At 40.8% G+C, this 21,148-nt stretch overlaps 1 protein-coding gene across 2 annotated transcripts in view; it reads left to right on the plus strand.

The window, feature by feature from the left end:
• The window catches only part of dnah1 (dynein, axonemal, heavy chain 1), a 31,850-nt gene that overhangs the window by 3,746 nt on the left and 6,956 nt on the right, over positions 1–21,148 (plus strand). Inside the window, exons 11-62 of one of the 2 annotated variants that reach the window (XM_026168688.1) lie at positions 72–283; positions 927–1,225; positions 1,368–1,518; positions 3,848–4,044; positions 4,177–4,399; positions 4,559–4,678; positions 4,769–4,851; positions 4,943–5,084; positions 5,483–5,638; positions 5,735–5,933; positions 6,049–6,302; positions 6,548–6,760; positions 6,848–7,012; positions 7,111–7,232; positions 9,072–9,177; positions 9,272–9,451; positions 9,529–9,669; positions 9,791–9,954; positions 10,062–10,175; positions 10,247–10,435; positions 10,527–10,632; positions 10,781–10,894; positions 10,985–11,134; positions 11,579–11,665; positions 11,773–11,959; positions 12,034–12,125; positions 12,201–12,355; positions 12,438–12,615; positions 12,705–12,899; positions 12,998–13,117; positions 13,197–13,355; positions 13,480–13,578; positions 13,664–13,804; positions 13,915–14,075; positions 14,169–14,326; positions 14,549–14,722; positions 15,120–15,298; positions 15,604–15,834; positions 16,015–16,211; positions 16,390–16,525; positions 16,682–16,890; positions 16,969–17,140; positions 17,769–17,960; positions 18,064–18,174; positions 18,325–18,510; positions 18,621–18,812; positions 18,937–19,104; positions 19,209–19,400; positions 19,627–19,758; positions 19,964–20,089; positions 20,200–20,319; positions 20,936–21,085. In XM_026168688.1, the coding sequence (XP_026024473.1) occupies positions 72–283; positions 927–1,225; positions 1,368–1,518; positions 3,848–4,044; positions 4,177–4,399; positions 4,559–4,678; positions 4,769–4,851; positions 4,943–5,084; positions 5,483–5,638; positions 5,735–5,933; positions 6,049–6,302; positions 6,548–6,760; positions 6,848–7,012; positions 7,111–7,232; positions 9,072–9,177; positions 9,272–9,451; positions 9,529–9,669; positions 9,791–9,954; positions 10,062–10,175; positions 10,247–10,435; positions 10,527–10,632; positions 10,781–10,894; positions 10,985–11,134; positions 11,579–11,665; positions 11,773–11,959; positions 12,034–12,125; positions 12,201–12,355; positions 12,438–12,615; positions 12,705–12,899; positions 12,998–13,117; positions 13,197–13,355; positions 13,480–13,578; positions 13,664–13,804; positions 13,915–14,075; positions 14,169–14,326; positions 14,549–14,722; positions 15,120–15,298; positions 15,604–15,834; positions 16,015–16,211; positions 16,390–16,525; positions 16,682–16,890; positions 16,969–17,140; positions 17,769–17,960; positions 18,064–18,174; positions 18,325–18,510; positions 18,621–18,812; positions 18,937–19,104; positions 19,209–19,400; positions 19,627–19,758; positions 19,964–20,089; positions 20,200–20,319; positions 20,936–21,085 (8,399 nt within the window). The remainder of the gene's footprint in view (positions 1–71; positions 284–926; positions 1,226–1,367; positions 1,519–3,847; positions 4,045–4,176; positions 4,400–4,558; positions 4,679–4,768; positions 4,852–4,942; positions 5,085–5,482; positions 5,639–5,734; positions 5,934–6,048; positions 6,303–6,547; positions 6,761–6,847; positions 7,013–7,110; positions 7,233–9,071; positions 9,178–9,271; positions 9,452–9,528; positions 9,670–9,790; positions 9,955–10,061; positions 10,176–10,246; positions 10,436–10,526; positions 10,633–10,780; positions 10,895–10,984; positions 11,135–11,578; positions 11,666–11,772; positions 11,960–12,033; positions 12,126–12,200; positions 12,356–12,437; positions 12,616–12,704; positions 12,900–12,997; positions 13,118–13,196; positions 13,356–13,479; positions 13,579–13,663; positions 13,805–13,914; positions 14,076–14,168; positions 14,327–14,548; positions 14,723–15,119; positions 15,299–15,603; positions 15,835–16,014; positions 16,212–16,389; positions 16,526–16,681; positions 16,891–16,968; positions 17,141–17,768; positions 17,961–18,063; positions 18,175–18,324; positions 18,511–18,620; positions 18,813–18,936; positions 19,105–19,208; positions 19,401–19,626; positions 19,759–19,963; positions 20,090–20,199; positions 20,320–20,935; positions 21,086–21,148) is intronic. The other variant, XM_026168690.1, reaches the window with a different exon arrangement.

The following is a 21,148-nucleotide window of genomic DNA, read 5'->3' on the forward strand; positions in this document are numbered from 1 at the left end:
TCATAATTAAGGAAATGTAGCATCTGCTAACACCTTCAGAATCAAAACACTGTTGTGTTTTATCTATGCAGGGTGTGTTCCGGTTCCTTACTCTGCCTATGAGGCAAATCGAGCTGCATTTATTTTCAAGTCCATGCAAACTAGGCCAGAGCTGATCTGTGTGCTTTCTGAAATGTGGCATGAGTGCAAAAAAGTAGAAAACATGAGGCTGTTCAACTTGATGTTGGGTAAACCACTTCCATTGGATCAATTTGAACTTGACCAGTCTCAGACGCATACTCAGGTACTGTTGCACCGAGAGAGTATCAAGTAAAAACCTGTGTTTACCGGCCGGGGTTGCTAAATAGGGCAAATTAGCCTGTGAGTGCAATCCCCAAATAGTGCTGATAGTTTTGGTCATTTTTATGGGTAATTTACAAAAGTTGTGCTGTTTGCAAAGCACAGACATTTCATTTCACTATCAAGTGCAAAAAAGTTTCAGATTCAATGTTAAATATTGGCACAAATAGCAATAAATAGTGAGTTGCAAGTGTTAGTAAATCTGTTTGCATACTTGATTTAGATATTCTCTGTGTTTTGGGCCTTAAGAAAAAAACTCCCAGACATCCATATGCAACAGAGTTAGTCGCAATAATCTCAGACTTTTCACCTCTAACATGCAATTTTGCCACTGCGTGATCTTTTCAAATTTCAACAGTACTTTGTTTTTACACCAGAAATGAGTTTGCTCTGGCAAATCTGGCTAAATGTCTTCATATCCCTTTTTTGTTCTGACTTGAAGAACAGTCAAACAAAAACATACATCTTAGCCATATAAACAAGATAGCGTCTGTAGTTATTTAATAAGCTCATAGGAGATTATTCATTTTGTTTCTACAAGTTTACCAATATAAATATCTTAATCTAACCTCTCTTTCCTTATCCAGATAACCCTGTTTCTTAGAGATAACTGGACCAGCACACTGTGCAACAACATCCGGTACAACCTTGCGAATATGGGCAAGGGAACATACAACATAAACGAGACTTGCTGGGAGACTTACAACGTTTCTAAGCTGTCTAAACTCCTCAATCTGGTGCATTACAACATGCAGGACTCCCTCCGTGTCCTTGTGAAGAACTCACTGGTCAGCCTGACCAAGGTTGTGATGGATGCCTGCCACAATGTCCTGATGTGTCCTCAGGACTTTGTCTGGGGGAATGACCTAATCACTAGCCACTACAAGTACGATAAAATGCATTTGCACAACTTTCTCTTTTCCTTTTCCCATTTTTTGGACTTTGTAATAATGAATGAAATATAACTGATTACAATACTTAAAATAATAATTATTTATGTCTGTAATATAACAATTATCCATGTCTAGGCCAAAGAAGAATCCTATTTTCCTGGTGGACCTGGTTCTGGATGAGAGTGGGGTTCATTACAGCACCCCCTTGGAGAATTTTTCAGCATCTACAGTGAACCTGTTTGATAACAGCATTATGTGCACACGTAGTGTGCCTCTGCTTAATAGGGTAAATCAAATCTCCTGAGTAATACAGCATACTTTACAAATGAGAATGCAATGAGGCTTCAAAATATAGTACTTTGAAAAAAAGGTTCAAGTAGTCTCTCTTTTTGTCAAATTTTACTAGGAAAAATGGGACGGAAACATTCAAGCATAGATGGAATTAAAGTATATAAGACAAAAACAGAGAATTTGTGTAGTTCTAAGGAGCTCGAAGATTAGTATTTACTATGACCACCTTGATTCTCCTGCACAGTCTGCACTCTCTTGAAAAAGCGTTCTAAGAGAGTGTAGTGTTCAGGATTAGTTTTCCAGGCTTCTTTAAGGACATTCAAAGCTCCTTGGATGTGAGTTGTCTTTCGTTTCATGACAGAGTCTCCACTGTGTCTTACAGATGGACACTCTTTTGTCCAACTTTTCATTGATTTGACTTGTGACAATAAATGCCTAAAGATACAATTTAAAAGTGGACCTTTGCAGCCTTTGAGTTAGGCACCGTTTTTATGTTTGAATTGTTCTCTGAAAATAAGTACTAACCCTAAAATTTGTAAAATAAATAAATAAATAAATAAATAAAAAGCAGCCAATGTCCAAAGAACTTTGAAAGACCTTCAGAAAGCCTGGATAACTACAGGGAGTGCAGAATTATTAGGCAAATGAGTATTTTGTCCACATCATCCTCTTCATGCATGTTGTCTTACTCCAAGCTGTATAGGCTCGAAAGCCTACTACCAATTAAGCATATTAGGGGATGTGCATCTCTGTAACGAGAAGGGGTGTGGTCTAATGACATCAACACCCTATATCAGGTGTGCATAATTATTAGGCAACATCCTTTCCTTTGGCAAAATGGGTCAAAAGAAGGACTTGACAGGCTCAGAAAAGTCAAAGATAGTGAGATATCTTGCAGAGGGATGCAGCAGTCTCAAAATTGCAAAGCTTCTGAAGCGTGATCATCGAACAATCAAGCGTTTCATTCAAAATAGTCAACAGGGTCGCAAGAAGCGTGTGGAAAAACCAAGGCGCAAAATAACTGCCCATGAACTGAGAAAAGTCAAGCGTGCAGCTGCCAAGATGCCACTTGCCACCAGTTTGGCCATATTTCAGAGCTCCAACATCACTGGAGTGCCCAAAAGCACAAGGTGTGCAATACTCAGAGACATGGTCAAGGTAAGAAAGGCTGAAAGACAACCACCACTGAACAAGACACACAAGCTGAAACGTCAAGACTGGGCCAAGAAATATCTCAAGACTGGTTTTTCTAAGGTTTTATGGACTGATGAAATGAGAGTAAGTCTTGATGGGCCAGATGGATGGGCCCGTGGCTGGATTGGTAAAGGGCAGAGAGCTCCAGTCTGACTCAGACGCCAGCAAGGTGGAGGTGGAGTACTGGTTTGGGCTGGTATCATCAAAGATGAGCTTGTGGGGACTTTTCGGGTTGAGGATGGAGTCAAGCTCAACTCCCAGTCCTACTGCCAGTTTCTGGAAGACACCTTCTTCAAGCAGTGGTACAGGAAGAAGTCTGCATCCTTCAAGAAAAACATGATTTCCATGCAGGACAATGCTCCATCACACGCGTCCAAGTACTCCACAGCGTGGCTGGCAAGAAAGGGTATAAAAGAAGAAAAACTAATGACATGGCCACCTTGTTCACCTGATCTGAACCCCATTGAGAACCTGTGGTCCATCATCAAATGTGAGATTTACAAGGAGGGAAAACAGTACACCTCTCTGAACAGTGTCTGGGAGGCTGTGGTTGCTGCTGCACGCAATGTTGATGGTGAACAGATCAAAACATTGACAGAATCCATGGATGGCAGGCTTTTGAGTGTCCTTGCAAAGAAAGGTGGCTATATTGGTCGCTGATTTGTTTTTGTTTTGTTTTTGAATGTCAGAAATGTATATTTGTGAATGTGGAGATGTTATATTGGTTTCACTGGTAAAAATAAATAATTGAAATGGGTATATATTTGTTTTTTGTTAAGTTGCCTAATAATTATGCACAGTAATAGTCACCTGCACACACAGATATCCCCCTAAAATAGCTACAACTAAAAACAAACTAAAAACTACTTCCAAAAACATTCAGCTTTGATATTAATGAGTTTTTTGGGTTCATTGAGAACATGGTTGTTGTTCAATAATAAAATTATTCCTCAAAAATACAACTTGCCTAATAATTCTGCACTCCCTGTATTGCTCAAGACTACTTTGGAAAATCAGAAGAAGCTCTAGCTCCTTGGAAGTAAAATGCAAAGAAATGGGGGGTACTCTTATAATGATGAATTTTGAAAGTGACACTGATATTTGAATAGTTTTGCATGTGCCTGTACCAGTTTGTGTTGCAGAAGTTATTTATGGTTGGGGAGCCTTTACTTGAGTCAGTGCATTTGGAGGAACCACAAATAACCGAGCTGAGGGAGAACATCCGTAATGTTCTAATACAAGCAACCATACCTCTCAGGGCTTATGCTGCTGAGTATGAGAAGTACTTAGAGCTGCACAATTTGGACATACAAGCTTACATTCTCACGTAAGTCTGTGTTTGAAGTGACGTGCCCACTTTTCACAAGTGTGAGATGTGGGTCTGTTGGATATGTGGCCTGTTACTGAATGAACTCGTGCTTTTCTTGTTTCTCTCATGTCCCCATCATTTGGCTACCAGATCTTGTGGTGCAGAAATGACATCCCAAGAACTGAAAAAAGAGGTGCAGCAGCATCTCAAAGAAAAGAGAATAATTGAACAGTCCTTGCCATCCTCCCTAGTGATTGGTCCATTTCATGTTTGTGTTAACGGGGTACGCAAGTCTCTCTCAGAAAAGAGAAAGGAGTTAGCCACGGCACTACTAGACCACCTTGCTCTGAAGCTACGTATTCAGGTTGACCAGGTAAGGCTAAATATTTTCTTCTAAGAGAACATGAATAATAATAACTTTAATTGCTATTTATTTATTCATTTATTTATTTTTAAAGACATCCTTAAATTCAGCTTGAAATGACATTTTTCTTGTTTTTCTCTTAAATTTTGGTTATTTTTTTATGTGTAGGCATGTGAAGAATGTGAAATTATTAACAGAAAGCTACGTGAGAAACCCTTTGGCATCGAGGAACTGAGTGAAAAGAGGCAGTGGATGAAACAAATCCCAGAACAGCTTAAGAGTTACAAGGTCGAATGGGTGAAGTGGGTGTTTCTGTAGTACATATTAAATTAAGAATTACTTTATGAATCCATCCTTCTTTTTCTCATCTGCAAACAGGAACATCTTGCCAAGACCTTGTCAGACTACGAGCTCATAGAAGAATTTTTCCACTCTCTTCCCAACAATGATGTCAACAAAAAGTAAGTGTATGATTAGCGTTAGTTAAAAGGGAATTTGTTTTAGATACCTTGTAGGAGACTTTGTGAGATTTATAGTGACTTATCTGTGCAGGTGGAAAGCCATTGAATGGCCACAAAAGATAATCAACCAAATGGAACCAGTAGCCACCCAGCACTTGGAGGATGAGGAGTGCTTCCGCAAGATCCATCTAACTGAGCAGAGCAACTTTGAGGAGCATTTAGCTAATCTACAGGTCAACTCAATCGACTATATTTTTTACTTTTAGCTTTTCTTTCCAAGCTCCTTAGACTACGATGACCTGGATGACTGAGAACCTTCACAGACTTTTAGCTGGAGGTTTCTTCCTGTTAAAACTGAGTTTTTTATACCAAATGTCGCCAAGACCGTCATCAAAGGGGGTCATCTGTTTGCTGGAGTTTTGTCTGTATTTTTGTAGGGTCTTTACCTTACAAAATAAAGTGCCCTGGAGCAACTCTTGTTGTGAATTGGTGCTACGTAGATAAAACTGATTTGAATTGTTTTTTGCTTTATTAAGCAGACACTTAGAGCAGCGCATGTGTCCACTATATGACAGAGCTTCTAATTATACTGATGTTGCATGGTTCTAAAGTAGTCACTGTATGTTTCTAGATGATTGTTGCTAGGTTTGCGAGCCATGGAGACATTGATCATGCCCATGAGATGGCCAACAAGGTCAGGCAGACAAGCAAGCAACTTAAGGAGTGCCAAACTATGGCCCAAATTTACAACAACAGGGAACGCTTGTTCGGCATGACAGTCACAAATGTAAGTAAAACAGTGGCTCGGGTTAAAGGATTTTTGTGTGATTAATTCAAAAACTAAAGAGTATCTATTTATTATGGGCATTAATGTTTATTACAGTATGACCGTGTGCAGAAGCTTGTAAAAGACTTCCAGCCTTATAGAGATTTATGGACCACCACCTCTGATTGGCTGCGCTGGAGTGAAAGCTGGTTCTGTGACCCACTGTCTTCCATTGATCCTGAGCAGGTTGAGCACATTGTCACTGAAGCCTACAAGACCATCCACAAATGTATTAAACAGTTCAACGACATTCCTGGTAGGTGATACGTGTATTACCATTTAAACTTCACAAAGCTGTGCCTTCCATTTCAAAATATGACTGACATTGTTGTTTTTTAATGGGCTTTTCTTGGTGTCTTACACAACTCTAGACTGCCAAATGGTGGCAAATCTAATTCTCAGCAAGATTGAGGACTTACGTCCTTACGTCCCTCTAATTCAGGGACTAAGGAACCCAGGGATGAAGAGCCGCCACTGGGAGATGCTTTCAGAACGCACTCAAATTAAAGTCATGCCTAAAGCCAACTTGACCCTGTCTCACTGCCTGGAGCTTGGCCTACAGAACTACGTGGATGACATAGCTCAAGTGGCCGAGGTGGCTGGGAAAGAATACTCTATTGAACAGGTGCTGCTGAACAAGAATCCTTGTTTAAACTGTTTCATATAGTGTTTGTAAAAAAAATTTTTAATGTTGTGTCTTTTTTTTATCATCTGCAAAATGTAGTTCAGATAGGGATGCTTCTGCTGTTTTAAAGCACTAGGGACTCTACTCATTTTGGCTATGTACACTGTCAGTGTGTGATTTTTTTTTTTTTTTTTTTAGCTAAAACTGATGCTGCTTCCTCTTTTCTCCCATACCTTTTCACCCAGGCCCTGGAAAAGATGGAAAAAGAGTGGTCCACAGTAGTCATTGATGTTTTGCCCTACAAGAACACAGGAACTTACATTTTAACGAGCCCAGATGAAGTGTCTCAGTTGCTCGATGACCACATTGTCATGACACAGAGCATGTCCTTGTCCCCCTTCAAAAAAACATTTGAGGCACGAATCAACTCCTGGGAAAGCAAGCTCAGAATGACTCAGGTGCACAACATAGACACCTATCAGCTGTGGAAGTCTTGTGATTTGTGTTTCTCATGTTGTGCTGCTGCCCTCTTTTGGTGTATACAGGATGTACTGGAGGAGTGGCTGATGTGCCAGCGTTCGTGGCTGTACCTAGAACCCATATTCAGTTCTGATGACATCAATCAGCAGCTGCCTACAGAAGGAAAAAGATACCAGCAAATGGAGCAAAATTGGAGGAGTATTATGAAAAGTGCCTTTAATAATCGAAAGGTCAGAGAGAGGCTTAGAGTTCTGTGTGGAACTAGAGAATACTGGTGGTTCACAAGTTGTTGTGGACTATATATGATTGTTTTTGTGAATGTTTCTAGGTGATCGATCTGTTTCCAGATGCTCATCTACTAACGCAACTTAAGAATTGTAACGGACTTTTGGAACAGGTGCAGAAGGGTCTCAGTGAGTACTTGGAAACAAAACGAAGTTTATTCCCCAGGTAAGACACAGACAAAATACAGTGGGGCAAAAAAGTATTTAGTCAGCCACCGATTGTGCAAGTTCCCCCACCTAAAATGATGACAGAGGTCAGTAATTTGCACCAGAGGTACACTTCAACTGTGAGAGACAGAATGTGGAAAAAAAAAAATCCATGAATCCACATGGTAGGATTTGTAAAGAATTTATTCGTAAATCAGGGTGGAAAATAAGTATTTGGTCAATAACAAAAATACAACTCAATACTTTGTAACATAACCTTTGTTGGCAATAACAGAGGTCAAACGTTTACTATAGGTCTTTACCAGGTTTGCACACACAGTAGCTGGTATTTTGGCCCATTCCTCCATGCAGATCTTCTCGAGAGCAGTGATGTTTTGGGGCTGTCGCCGAGCAACACGGACTTTCAACTCCCGCCACAGATTTTCTATGGGGTTGAGGTCTGGAGACTGGCTAGGCCACTCCAGGACTTTCAAATGCTTCTTACGGAGCCACTCCTTTGTTGCCCGGGCGGTGTGTTTTGGATCATTGTCATGTTGGAAGACCCAGCCTCGTTTCATCTTCAAAGTTCTCACTGATGGAAGGAGGTTTTGGCTCAAAATCTCACGATACATGGCCCCATTCATTCTGTCCTTAACACGGATCAGTCGTCCTGTCCCCTTGGCAGAAAAACAGCCCCACAGCATGATGTTTCCACCCCCATGCTTCACAGTAGGTATGGTGTTCTTGGGCTGCAACTCAGTATTCTTCTTCCTCCAAACACGACGAGTTGAGTTTATACCAAAAAGTTCTACTTTGGTTTCATCTGACCACATGACATTCTCCCAATCCTCTGCTGTATCATCCATGTGCTCTCTGGCAAACTTCAGACGGGCCTGGACATGCACTGGCTTCAGCAGCGGAACACGTCTGGCACTGCGGGATTTGATTCCCTGCCGTTGTAGTGTGTTACTGATGGTGACCTTTGTTACTTTGGTCCCAGCTCTCTGCAGGTCATTCACCAGGTCCCCCCGTGTGGTTCTGGGATCTTTGCTCACCGTTCTCATGATCATTTTGACCCCACGGGATGAGATCTTGCGTGGAGCCCCAGATCGAGGGAGATTATCAGTGGTCTTGTATGTCTTCCATTTTCTGATGATTGCTCCCACAGTTGATTTTTTCACACCAAGCTGCTTGCCTATTGTAGATTCACTCTTCCCAGTCTGGTGCAGGTCTACAATACTTTTCCTGCTGTCCTTCGAAAGCTCTTTGGTCTTGACCATGGCGGAGTTTGGAGTCTGACTGTTTGAGGCTGTGGACAGGTGTCTTTTATACAGATGATGAGTTCAAACAGGTGCCATTCATACAGGTAACGAGTGGGGGACAGAAAAGCTTCTTACAGAAGACGTTACAGGTCTGTGAGAGCCAGAGATTTTCCTTGTTTGAGGTGACCAAATACTTATTTTCCACCCTAATTTACAAATAAATTCTTTACAAATCCTACCATGTGGATTCATGGATTTTTTTTTTCACATTCTGTCTCTCACAGTTGAAGTGTACCTCTGGTGCAAATTACTGACCTCTGTCATCATTTTAAGTGGGGGAACTTGCACAATCGGTGGCTGACTAAATACTTTTTTGCCCCACTGTAGATCAGCATTAAAAATATATATTTTTTAAAATTAATTATTTATTTTTTTAATTTTACGTGAAGAGCTTTTGTAAATCAACTTTTTCTACGTGCCGTCCCAAACAGTGAGGAAACCCCTCAAAACTGCCTTTTCCTGTTACCTGTTATAAAGATTTTGAGTGTAGGTAACAAAGTAACTGTGTTTGATGCACCCTAAATATTTGCTTGTAGGTTTTACTTCCTGTCAGATGATGAGCTCCTGGAGATTCTGTCCCAAACCAAAGATCCCACTGCAGTTCAGCCACACCTGCGTAAATGCTTCGAGAATATTGCACAGGTTTGCTTTGGCTCACTATTACATATTAAGACAACATGTGCAAAACATGGCTAAAGTAGTTAAGTAATGAAGTTGGATTTCTATCGTTTCTTAGCTTCAGTTTCAGTCAGACCTGCAGATCACACACATGTACTCTGGAGAAGGGGAACAGGTAAAACTGTTCTTTCCAGTTTGTCCTACTGGTAATGTGGAGGACTGGCTGAGGGATGTGGAGAAGTCTATGAAAGCTACTTTAAGAGATAACATTGACCGGTCACTCAAAGACTACCATGAGGTACATGAACCTGAATTTTATTGTTTTTCACACGTAATAGGCATTTCAATAAGATGCTATGTGATCTATTTTCTCAGCAACCACGTGTAGAGTGGGTGTTATCATGGCCTGGTCAAGTGGTGATAGCAGGCTGTCAGGTTTTCTGGACCGCTGAGGTGTCAGACGCTTTGGAGCAGAGAAACTTAGCCACTCGTCTTTATCCCCAACTACAGACACAGGTGTGGATGTGATTTAGACTAGCCAGTCAAAAATATTGCCATTTTATGGCTCTCATTGCACTGAACACTGTTCACACGAGAGTCTAACAACCTTGTTAACATTCTACCTTTTTTTGTGAAGTTGGGGGACTTGGTGAAGCTTGTGCGAGGACAGCTCTCCAAGATGCAGCGAGCTGTGCTGTCTGCCCTTATTGTCATAGAAGTCCATGCTAAAGATGTAGCAGCCAAAATGGTGGAGCAGGAGGTCTCAAGCATCAATGACTTTGAGTGGATCAGCCAGCTAAGGTTTCCTTCTTATTTTGCTGTTGTTTTTACTTCAGTTCCTTCATGGGGTAAATGTGAAACATTGTAGGTGCAGAAGGAGTGTTACATTTATGCGATGCTGTTTGTAGATACTACTGGGCAAAAGGTGATTTGTACATCCGCGCAGTGAATGCAGAATTCCTGTATGGCTACGAGTACCTTGGTAACTCTGGGCGGCTGGTCATCACTCCACTCACTGACAGGTAAAGGTTACTCTACCCTGCTTTTAACTGAATATCATTCACCAGTTTGAACACTAATCTGGCTTTTTTAGATGCTACTTGACCCTGACAGGAGCTCTGCACCTGAAGTTTGGAGGGGCACCCGCAGGTCCAGCAGGCACAGGAAAGACAGAAACAACTAAAGACCTTGGAAAGGCTCTGGCGATCCAGACGGTAGTTTTCAACTGTTCTGATCAGCTGGACTTTATTGCAATGGGCAAATTTCTCAAAGGACTGGCCAGGTAACAGCTTGTTGGTATGACACAATGATTCAGCTGTTACAAAATGTAGCACCGTACATTTGTGATTCCTTATCTGGCTCACACTTTGTAGCTCTGGTGCCTGGGCCTGCTTTGATGAGTTTAATCGTATTGATGTTGAAGTGTTGTCCGTGGTGGCGCAGCAGATCACCACTATACAAAAGGCCCAGCAGCAACGGGTGAGAAGCTGATTGCACTTTTTTACACTTTCACACCCCCCTACCTACCAGCTACAGATTTAAGTATCACTTAAATATGTATACATATATATTACCTAATTCTTTTTATAAAAGATAATTATGCATGTTATGTATGTTATTTTTTTAGGCAGAGAGGTTTGTGTTCGAGGGGGTAGAGATCCCTCTTGTCCCCTCTTGCGCGGTATTCATCACTATGAATCCTGGTTATGCTGGCCGCACAGAACTGCCTGACAATCTCAAGGTTTGACATGATAACTCGAACTTAATTGTGTCATTGTAACACTGAGGATAAGCTGATGAGGTTCAAAAAATGAGATCACATCTTCCACAGGCCCTGTTTCGTCCCGTGGCCATGATGGTCCCTAACTATGCGATGATAGCTGAGATCTCCCTATACTCATTTGGCTTCAGTGATGCCAAAGTTCTCTCCAACAAGATCACAACAACTTTCAAACTCTCCTCTGAACAGCTGAGCTCTCAGGTATGAACTCAGAGGAGTCTTCATACCTCCTCATAGATGCTATAAATGGCACCACCAGTGTCATTTACAGCAGAAAACTGAAACGATTGTATTTTATACACAATCTGCCACAGTTGGGAGTGATACACTACTCTCTACCAGTGAGCATTTTTATCACTCATTGGTAGAGAGTCTTCAAATTTTCTGCTTTTTTCTGGTAATTTTTTTGTGGTTTGTGTAGTTTTGCTTTAATATTGATGTTCATGTTGTGTTTGTTGTTTACTAAATGATGAGAACAGCTAACTAAACTGCAGTAAATCTGGTCAGTTTGAACAGAAATTCATTTTTGTTTTTATTAGTTTTTGACTTTGTAAAATTGGCAAATAGGACATTAAACTGTATGTACAGTCATAATGTTACAAAGAGTTGAACTCTGTGATGACCTTTGTGTTTTGTCCTGTGAAGGATCATTATGATTTTGGTATGAGAGCTGTTAAGACTGTGATCTCAGCTGCTGGAAACCTAAAAAGGGAAAATCCGAACATGAACGAGGTGCCATTATTTTTCTCTTGTGTGTATCTAGAAGTAGATTTGTGAGCTGTGAAAAATCTTTTGATTACAAATTTAAAAATGATATTATTTTTCAATCTGTCCTGTAGGAGCTGATTTGTCTTCGGGCCATTCAAGATGTCAATGTACCAAAGTTTTTACAGGACGACCTGAAGCTCTTCAATGGCATCGTGTCTGATCTTTTTCCCAAGATAAAACAGGAGCCGATCAATTATGGCACACTGGAAGAGTCCATTCGTAATGTCTGCACTGCGAAGAACCTCAAAGATGTCGATGGTCAGTGTTTCTAAAAGTGTTTCTTTTGTCTTTATTTTTGAATGAGTTAATAACAGAACTGGTGGGCATTCCAGGGTATATTAATAAGTGTATTCAGCTGTATGAAACCACTGTGGTGAGACATGGCCTGATGTTGGTGGGACCTTCTGGATCAGGGAAAACCAAAGTGAGTCATTTTCATGTTGTTCTTGTGTTTAATGTTTTTGTGTTACTTTATCTTAATAAACACTGTGCATTTTAGTGTTATGAGATTCTAGGTGCAGCAATAACAGCTCTGGAGGGCCAGCCCTCTGTGAGCGGTGGTGTTTACGAAGCTGTTCAAACATATGTCCTCAACCCAAAGTCAATTACCATGGGACAACTTTATGGAGAGTATGACCTGCTCACACATGAGTGGTAAGAATGCCCCTTCTGACACGATTTATAGAGGAGTTTAAAAAAAGGCACCAACATTTTGGCTTTTTTTCCACCCGTGTAGGACAGACGGTATCCTCTCGTGTCTTATTCGCCAAGGCGTAGCATCTATGGACCAGAAGAAAAAGTGGTACATGTTTGACGGGCCAGTGGATGCTGTGTGGATTGAGAACTTGAACACTGTCCTGGATGACAACAAAAAGCTTTGTCTCAGCTCTGGCGAAATCATTAAGCTCACCGACGTAAGATGAAGGTTTCGTTTTCCCAACCTTGGGTTTTCAGTCAGTCTGTTATCTCTTCACCAATTTTGTTTTGCATCTTTCTCGAGTAGGTAATGACCATGATGTTTGAGGTGCAGGACCTGGCAGTTGCATCTCCAGCTACAGTGTCTCGCTGTGGTATGGTTTACTTGGAGCCAAGTATTCTGGGACTCACCCCTTTCACAGAGTGCTGGCTGAGGCAGATTCCTAAAGCCCTGAAACCATACAAAGAGATGCTCAGCTCTCTGTTTGACAGGTTTCTGCAGGTAAAAGAGTAGTCAACATAACTGAGACAGTATAATATTAAAGCTTCTGGCTGTTACAGTGTTTATAAAAACAGTTTAATTCTCTGTATTTTATTCAGGACTCCATTACATTTGTCCGCACTTCAGTAAAGGAGGTCATCGCATCTCTGGACAGCAACCTTACCTGTAGTCTGCTTAAAATGATGGACTGCTTCTTCACTCCCTTCAATATTAAAGAGGTTTGTGTCAATCTTGGCTGTGTCAGAATGTCTCTTATAATACTCATCCTTCCCTCACAAGTCTTTCATCATTGTTTAGGGTGAGAGGCCACCACCTCAAGCGAAATTGGACCATCTAAAGGAGCTGATTGAGCCCTGGTTCTTTTTCTGTCTGGTGTGGAGTGTAGGAGCCACAGGAGATGCAGCTAGTTGCCAGCGCTTCAGTGCGTGGCTCAAAAACAAAATGGCAGAAGAGAGGGTCAGCTTATCATCTTTGCTTTGGCATCCCAGACACATTGAATATATATTAAGTATAATATATGTTCACTGGATAATTTTTGACAGCAGTTTATTTCAACATTGTAAATGTATTTCTCCTTCAGATCAACTTGTGTTTTCCAGAAGAAGGCTCGGTGTATGACTACAGACTTGATGATGGAATAAGGAATCAGGATGGTGACGATGAAGATGAGGGAGGAAAAGTAAACGAACAGAAATTTTTGCATAGATGTTAGATGAAACTATCGCTTCATTTTTTGCTGAGTCAGCCTTTTTTCTGTACTATAGGTCCAGTGGGTCAGCTGGATGAAGTATGCAGAGAGTGTAGTAATCACCCCAGAAACAAATTTTTCAGACATTATTGTTCCAACTGCAGACACAGTGAGAATGTCTTTCCTGTTGGATATGCTTTTAACCAACAAGAAACCTGTGAGTGCAGCTTCCTGTGATTAAAGTAATTTTTAAGGTTTTCAATGGAAAGTTGAAAATGTTGAAAAGATTAAAACAGTTTAATCTGTTTAATGTGTGTGTGTTTCCAGGTGCTCTGTATTGGGCCAACTGGCACAGGAAAGACCCTGACCATGTCAAATAAGTTGCTAAATAGCATGTCTGCTGAGTATATCACACACTTCCTCATGTTCTCTGCCCGCACTTCAGCCAATCAGACTCAAGATTTCATTGACAGCAAAGTAGACAAAAGGTGTGTTCCAAATTAAACCAACTAGATATTTTCAGCAAGGCAACAATATCGCTGAGCCTCGCCCTTTGATTGGTGCATGTGCTTGTGTGTCAGGTGGAAAGGTGTGTTTGGACCTCCAATAGGGAAGTACTTTGTATTTTTCATCGATGACCTAAACATGCCCATGTTGGAGACCTATGGGGCTCAGCCTCCCATTGAACTGCTGAGGCAGTGGATGGACCACGGAGGCTGGTACGACAGGACTCAGATAGGTGAGAGCTTTCAGCCTATTTCATGTTCTCACTTTTACTGTTCCCAGGAATATTTCTGTGTAAACATTTGAACCTTTTAGCTTCATTTTGTATTAATTGCCTAGTTGTACCATCTGAGGACATTCTTACAACATTGATCGTTCATGTTCCAACACTAAAATTTGTGTTTTATTTCAATATTTTGGATCAGAAATGAAGCGTTCTCTTTTTGTTGGTACACAGGGACTTTCAGGCAACTAGTGGATATCAATTTTGCCTGTGCCATGGGACCCCCAGGTGGAGGGCGAAACCCGATAACTCAGCGCCTCACACGCCACTTCAACTTCTTGTCGTTTACTGAACTGGATGATGCCAGCAAGAAAAACATTTTTTCTACCATTCTAGGAAGTTGGATGGGTAAGCAGAACTACCGAGTCCTACCACTGTGTTTGAATTTAAGACAACATGTTAACGTTATGTTAGTGAATGCAGGATAGATATTAGCCTAAAAACCATTCTGGCTCATTATTTGTTCTCTTTCACATGGAAATATGAATAAAAAGGAACCAGGCAGTGAGTTTAGGGATAGAGAAAATGGAAATGTTCCTAATACTCAGTCAGTTTTATACGTGTTTCTTTAATACAAAAAGAACTAAAGTGTTTTTGAATTATGGTCAGGTAAAACAGCTCAATTGTTAAATGGAGGATTTTGGAAAAAACAAACTTGGACCAGTGCTTTGTGAAAGTCTTCCAATCTAATGCATTTCTTTATTTCTCTGTGTGTCTCTCTATCTCTCTCTTTTTTTCCTATCAGCACCCGTACCAACAATCCAGCCACTGAATGAGTCTCTTGTAGATGCCACTATCCGAGTCTACTCTACCATTACCTCCCAGTTGCTCCCAACTCCAGCCAAATCCCATTACACTTTCAATCTCAGAGATCTATCCAAAGTCTTTCAGGGCATCCTCATGGCTGAAGCTAGAATGATAGAGGTGAGTCTGACATGATTAGTTATGTTGGTAGTTATGATTAAATAGTCATATTTATAATGTTGAATACATTGTAGGTCTATCCTTTCGTTTCCTAATGTCACATGACTTTATTCTTTACTGTAACCAATGAAATAAGTAATGTCATTACATTATAGCACTTTAAGATTGACCTGCAAAACTCAGACGACAGGACTTACAGATATGAGCAGAGCATTAATAATTCAGTGGCAACTGCGGAGATTATTTTAAAATCCCAAGTCCAAAGTTAGCTTTTTTGTTTGGGTTTTTTTGCTTGTTTATTTTAGGATAAAGTACAGCTGCTTCACCTGTGGTACCACGAAAGCTGCCGGATTTTCCAGGACCGCCTGGTGTGTGATGAGGATAGAGAGTGGTTCAAAGGGGTCCTGAAAGACTGCATTGAGGAATTTGACTGCTGCTTTGAAGAGGTTGTCCCCTGCCATCCTGTTTTGTACGGAGATTTCATGGATCCCAGAGCTGACCACAAAGGCTATAAACTCATAGATGACAAAGAGAAGGTGAGCGCTGTTACTCCAGCCTTAAAAATTGTTTCGGTGGGTGATTATTTTTTTTCTTTTCACTTTTTCAAACAGCTGATTTATAATCATGGATCTTTTTCTGTTGGCCTCATGAATGTGTTTTTGTCCTTTCAGCAGAACTAATTTTAATCTTGTTTTTCTTTATATGAAATTGTCTAGTTGGTAAAAGTAATGGAGGAGTACATGGAAGACTACAATCACATCAGCATGACCAAGATGAAACTGGTGCTCTTTATGGATGCCATTGAGCACGTGTGTCGTATCAGGCGGATCTTGCGGCAGCCCCTAGGCAATGCCCTGCTCCTTGGAGTGGGTGGCAGTGGACGCCAGTCACTCACTAAGCTGGCCTCTTATATGTAAGATTCCTATCATTCTTATAGCTGAGATGTATTTGAGATGTAGATTCAGTAACATACAACTATCAGCCTTTGGTTGCTTTTATTTTACGTTAAAGTTTAATTGTTATAGAAACATGGAGAATGTGCTCCAATCATGTTGTGGCTCAGCTTTCACAAAGCATTTGTTCATACTCAGATCAGAATATGAGTGTTTCCAGATTGAGCTCTCTAAGAACTATGGCCACACTGAGTGGAGAGAAGATATTAAAAACATCATGTTCAAGGCAGGCCTCCAGAACCAGCAGATCACCTTCCTCTTTGTAGACACACAGGTATACTGCCGCACATTCTTACCATCTGATATTCTTGACTGTATAATAAGCTGAAGAAACTACATGTGTGGATATGTACTTTTACTTACTACGCAAAACCTGAGTCAATTTTTAAACTCACTGTTAAAAGTTAACTGTTAAATGTCCAATCACCAGATTAAGAGTGAGTTGTTCCTGGAGGATATCAACAGCATTTTGAATAGCGGTGATGTGCCCAACCTGTATGCATCAGATGAGCAGGAGCGTATCCTGATGGGAATGAAGCCAGTGGTGCTAGACCTGGGCCACCAGCCAACTAAAGCCAATCTTATGGCTGCCTACATCAGGAGAGTTCGCAGCAATATTCACACTGTTCTCTGCATGAGGTTAGTAACGCTGAGTTTTAATGTGTAATCTCCCTTTCCTGCTGCTTATATTTGCATTCTTCTTTTTTTCCACTACAGTCCCATCGGTGAGGTGTTTCGTGCACGAATGAGGCAGTTTCCTTCACTGGTGACGTGTTGTACCATAGACTGGTTCAGCACTTGGCCAGAGGAGGCTCTCCTGGCTGTGGCCACATCATTTCTTAGTGAGATACCTCAAGTGGAAGCAAACCCAACTGCCATGAGGGGACTGGTGAGAATCCTGGATTTTGTGTCTATGCATGTAGACAAAGCCAGAAAGCACTATGTTCAAAGTATATGTAATAAAAATAAGACATTGTAGCAACCATGGTGATAGCTTTCACACATTTAAAGATGAAGCCAATTTGCCACCGGTGTTAAGTTTGAGAGTTAGCATTGTATACTTTCCTTTTTCATGGGTTAATTGATCATTTTTATTCCCTATATAGTCAGCATCTGTCTTTATGCTTTCTTTTTTCACATTAAGGGCCAAATAAGTTTAAAAAAAAAACCCATCCTGCTCTGTTCTAAAATCCTTCATTATTTGCAACTATGCACAAAATTGTTCAGACCTAAGAGATAAAAATGAATCGTTTGGAAATTTTAGGGAAAATGTACAGTAATCTGAAAAATGACTCTTAAACTGTTACGGGTTTGTGTTTTGCTGTGCCAAGAATCTGCATTTCTGCTTCTGCTGTTTGGATTTAGAGCAAATGTAAACGTTTCTGATGCATTAATATACACAAAAAGCAGCTTCCAGGTCTCTACAACACAGTTTTATCCTTTGATTTTGTAAGGTGACACAAATAGCTACACTAGTGACTATATTTTTTTTTTCCTAACTGATTTTTTTTTTGTAGACAACAATGTGTGTGAGGATTCACCAGATGGTGGCCAGGAAGAGTGAACAGTACATGGCTGAACTCTCTCGACACAATTATGTCACACCTAAAAGCTACCTGGAACTGTTCAAAATCTTCTCAGATCTCATTAGACGCAAAAAACAAGAGCTGTCTGGTTCTCGACAACGCATGAATACTGGTCTGGAGAAGGCAAGGCATTGTATAATAACAAGAAAATTCATGGTTCACGGTTTAAATTCATGCATTTAATGAGAAGTCTTAGTTGAATGTCTGTTATATGATGGTCCTGTAGCTTCTTAGCACTGCTGAAGGTGTGAGTAAAATGCAAGAGGAGCTGGAGACCATGAGACCTCTTTTGGAGGAGGCTGCTAAGGACACTAAAGTTACCATGGAGACCATTAAAGTAAGAAAACATTAATGTAGTTTTCTTGACCACAATACAGTCAGCGTTAGAGCAACCAAATCTGGGACCAGTTTCTTTTGTTCAGCATTGTATGAGGTGTGTATGCTTTGTATGTGTATGTTGAGTGTAATTCTTACTCTACATTACTAGAAAGACACAGTGGTTGCAGAGGAGACCCGTAGGTCAGTGCAAGAAGAGGAGGCAAAAGCTTCAGAGAAGGCCCGTGTTGCAGGAGCCATTGCAGCAGATGCTCAGAGAGACTTAGACGAAGCTCTGCCAGCCTTGGATGCCGCCCTGGCCAGCCTCAAGTCACTCAACAAGAATGATGTCACTGAGGTCAGGGATTTTGATAATGACTGGCTAAGATATTTCTCACATATCAGATATGTGCAGATGTACAGTATCAGTAACTTTTTAGTTGTTTTTTGTTTGGGGGGTTTATATAGGTGCGAGCCATGCAGCGACCTCCTCAAGGTGTAAAGCTGGTTATTGAAGCAGTGTGCATTATGAAAGGCATCAAACCCAAAAAGGTACCCGGGGAGAAACCTGGCACCAAGGTTGATGACTACTGGGAGCCTGGGAAGGGTCTGCTCCAGGACCCTGGAAAGTTTCTGGAAAGTCTCTTCAAATATGATAAGGTGTAGTATGTATTGACGAGAACGTTATTGTTGACTTTCTCAGATTTGAGTTTATTTCTTCAAGTTTCAGTGTTTGATGTTTGCAGTGTATTAAAAGCAGCTTTTTCTGCCTCCTATACTGCAGGATAACATCCCAGAGAATGTGATCAGCTTAATCCAGCCATATATAGATAATGAGGAATTTCAGCCAGCTTCCATTGCCAAGATTTCCAAAGCTTGCACTTCCATTTGCCAGTGGGTGCGAGCCATGCATGCATATAACTTTGTGGCGAAGGCTGTGGAACCTAAAAGGGTAAAACTGTGTTAATTATTTATGTGTGACATACAATTGATATAGTAATATGTCTTTCAGATAACAGAGTCATCAAAACAGTAAATGTGTAAATTTGCGTGCAGATAGCTCTCCAGGCAGCCCAAGAGGACTTAGCAGAAACCAAGCGAAATCTGGATAAAGCCAAAGAGAAACTGGCAGGAGTTGAAGCTGGGATTGCCACTTTGCAGGCCAAGTACCAGGACTGCCTAGCTAAGAAGGACGAGCTGGACAATAAGTATCAACTATGTGAGGCTCGCCTCGTCCGAGCAGACAAGGTCAGACAACTGGGAGTAAAAATTACAGTTACAACCCACATGGCCAAATCAAGCAGTTAGAAACAACACATTAACTTATATAGTAATGCAATTGTTTCAGTCTATATACTAAAACTGTTTGGAACATATACATAAATATGAAAAAATAAAACAACAGAAAGCAGAAAGGTTTACGATACCAGTTACTATGTGTCCTTAAATGTTAGTCTGTTTTTATATTTCCCAGCTTATTGGTGGATTGGCAGATGAAAAAGTGCGTTGGAAGGAGACAGTACAACATTTGGATTACATGATCAGTAACGTAGCCGGTGACATGCTTCTGTCTGCAGGATATATTGCATACTTGGGACCCTTCACTGTAAGTTTATCATAATAAAATGTTGCACTGTATCTGTCTATATTCCTCATTTTAGCATGTCTCCATCTGGTCCTCTCCCACAATACAATATACTGTATATGCAGTTATCAATGAAGCATAATTTGTGTGTTGATTATTTTTGTTTTTGTTTTTTTGTTTGTTTGGGGGGTTTTTTTTGGGGGGGGGGGGGGGGGGGGGGGGGCAGGGAGAGTACCGAGCAGCCATGGCTAAAGAATTGCTGAAAGGTTTCAAAGAGCTGGGTGTTCCACACACTGATGTACCCAACCTGGTCAGCACTCTGGGAGATCCAGTGAACATCCGCACCTGGCAGGTTGGAGGCAATTTATTCATAGGAGTGCCTTATTTTGTTTTTTCACCCTTTCTGGGTTAATTTGACTTTTTATTGTGTTAATGTTATTTTTTATTTCTATGTGCCTGTAGATAGCAGGTTTGCCCAAGGACAACCTTTCTGTGGAAAATGGTGTGATTTCTCAGTACTCTCTGCGCTGGGCCCTCTTCATTGATCCTCAGGGACAAGCAAACACATGGATTAAAAACATGGTGAGGTCAAACTGTGCTGATTATGTCAAAACTTGAGAGAAGAAAAAGAGCAGTATTTGGATATACACTGCCCAAAAAAGATAAAGGAACACTTTAACATACATTTAACTATACAGATATTTGCTTGGGATTGTGTTAGGAATTACAGGATGCCACATTGTTTGATGGAAATGAAAATGATTGACCTACAGAAGGCTGAAAAGATGAGAAGGGGAAGATGTCAGTGGCCTCTACCTGTAAAATTATTGCTGTTTTTGCCTCATTGACCCTCCAGTGTACCTGTTGTTAGTGTCATTAACACCAAAGCAGCTGAAACTGAAACTGACCCCAACCGCTACTTAACTGACCACATCAATATCCCATAAGTTTAACTATCTTGATGCTATAGTCTGATTAAAAAGTGTTCCTTTAATTTATTTTTTTAATGTGATATGTAATTATATGATCAAGTGTCAGTATCATAAAGTTTCTAGTGCACATAATTAATATGTTAACAACAACATCACAGGTACCTGCAGTGATGTGTAACAAACTCTGGACATATTATTAACACATACATGCTTAAATAGATTTTTGATTTACTGCTTACTCATAAATGTTTCCTGTGGTCACCCAGGAAAAGGACAGTGGGTTGGAGGTTGTGAAACTCAGTGACCGGGACTTCCTGCGCAGGCTTGAGAATGCAATCCGCTTCGGTAAACCCTGCCTCTTAGAGAATGTGGGGGAAGAACTAGATCCTGCTCTAGAACCTGTCCTGTTACAACAGGTAATTACTCACACACCTGCTGCAAACAAATGGTTCTTTTTATTTCAGTGTTATTCACCTTTC

Source organism: Astatotilapia calliptera, chromosome 5, assembly GCF_900246225.1.
Source record: "Astatotilapia calliptera chromosome 5, fAstCal1.2, whole genome shotgun sequence".
Taxonomy (NCBI): Eukaryota; Metazoa; Chordata; class Actinopteri; order Cichliformes; family Cichlidae; genus Astatotilapia; species Astatotilapia calliptera.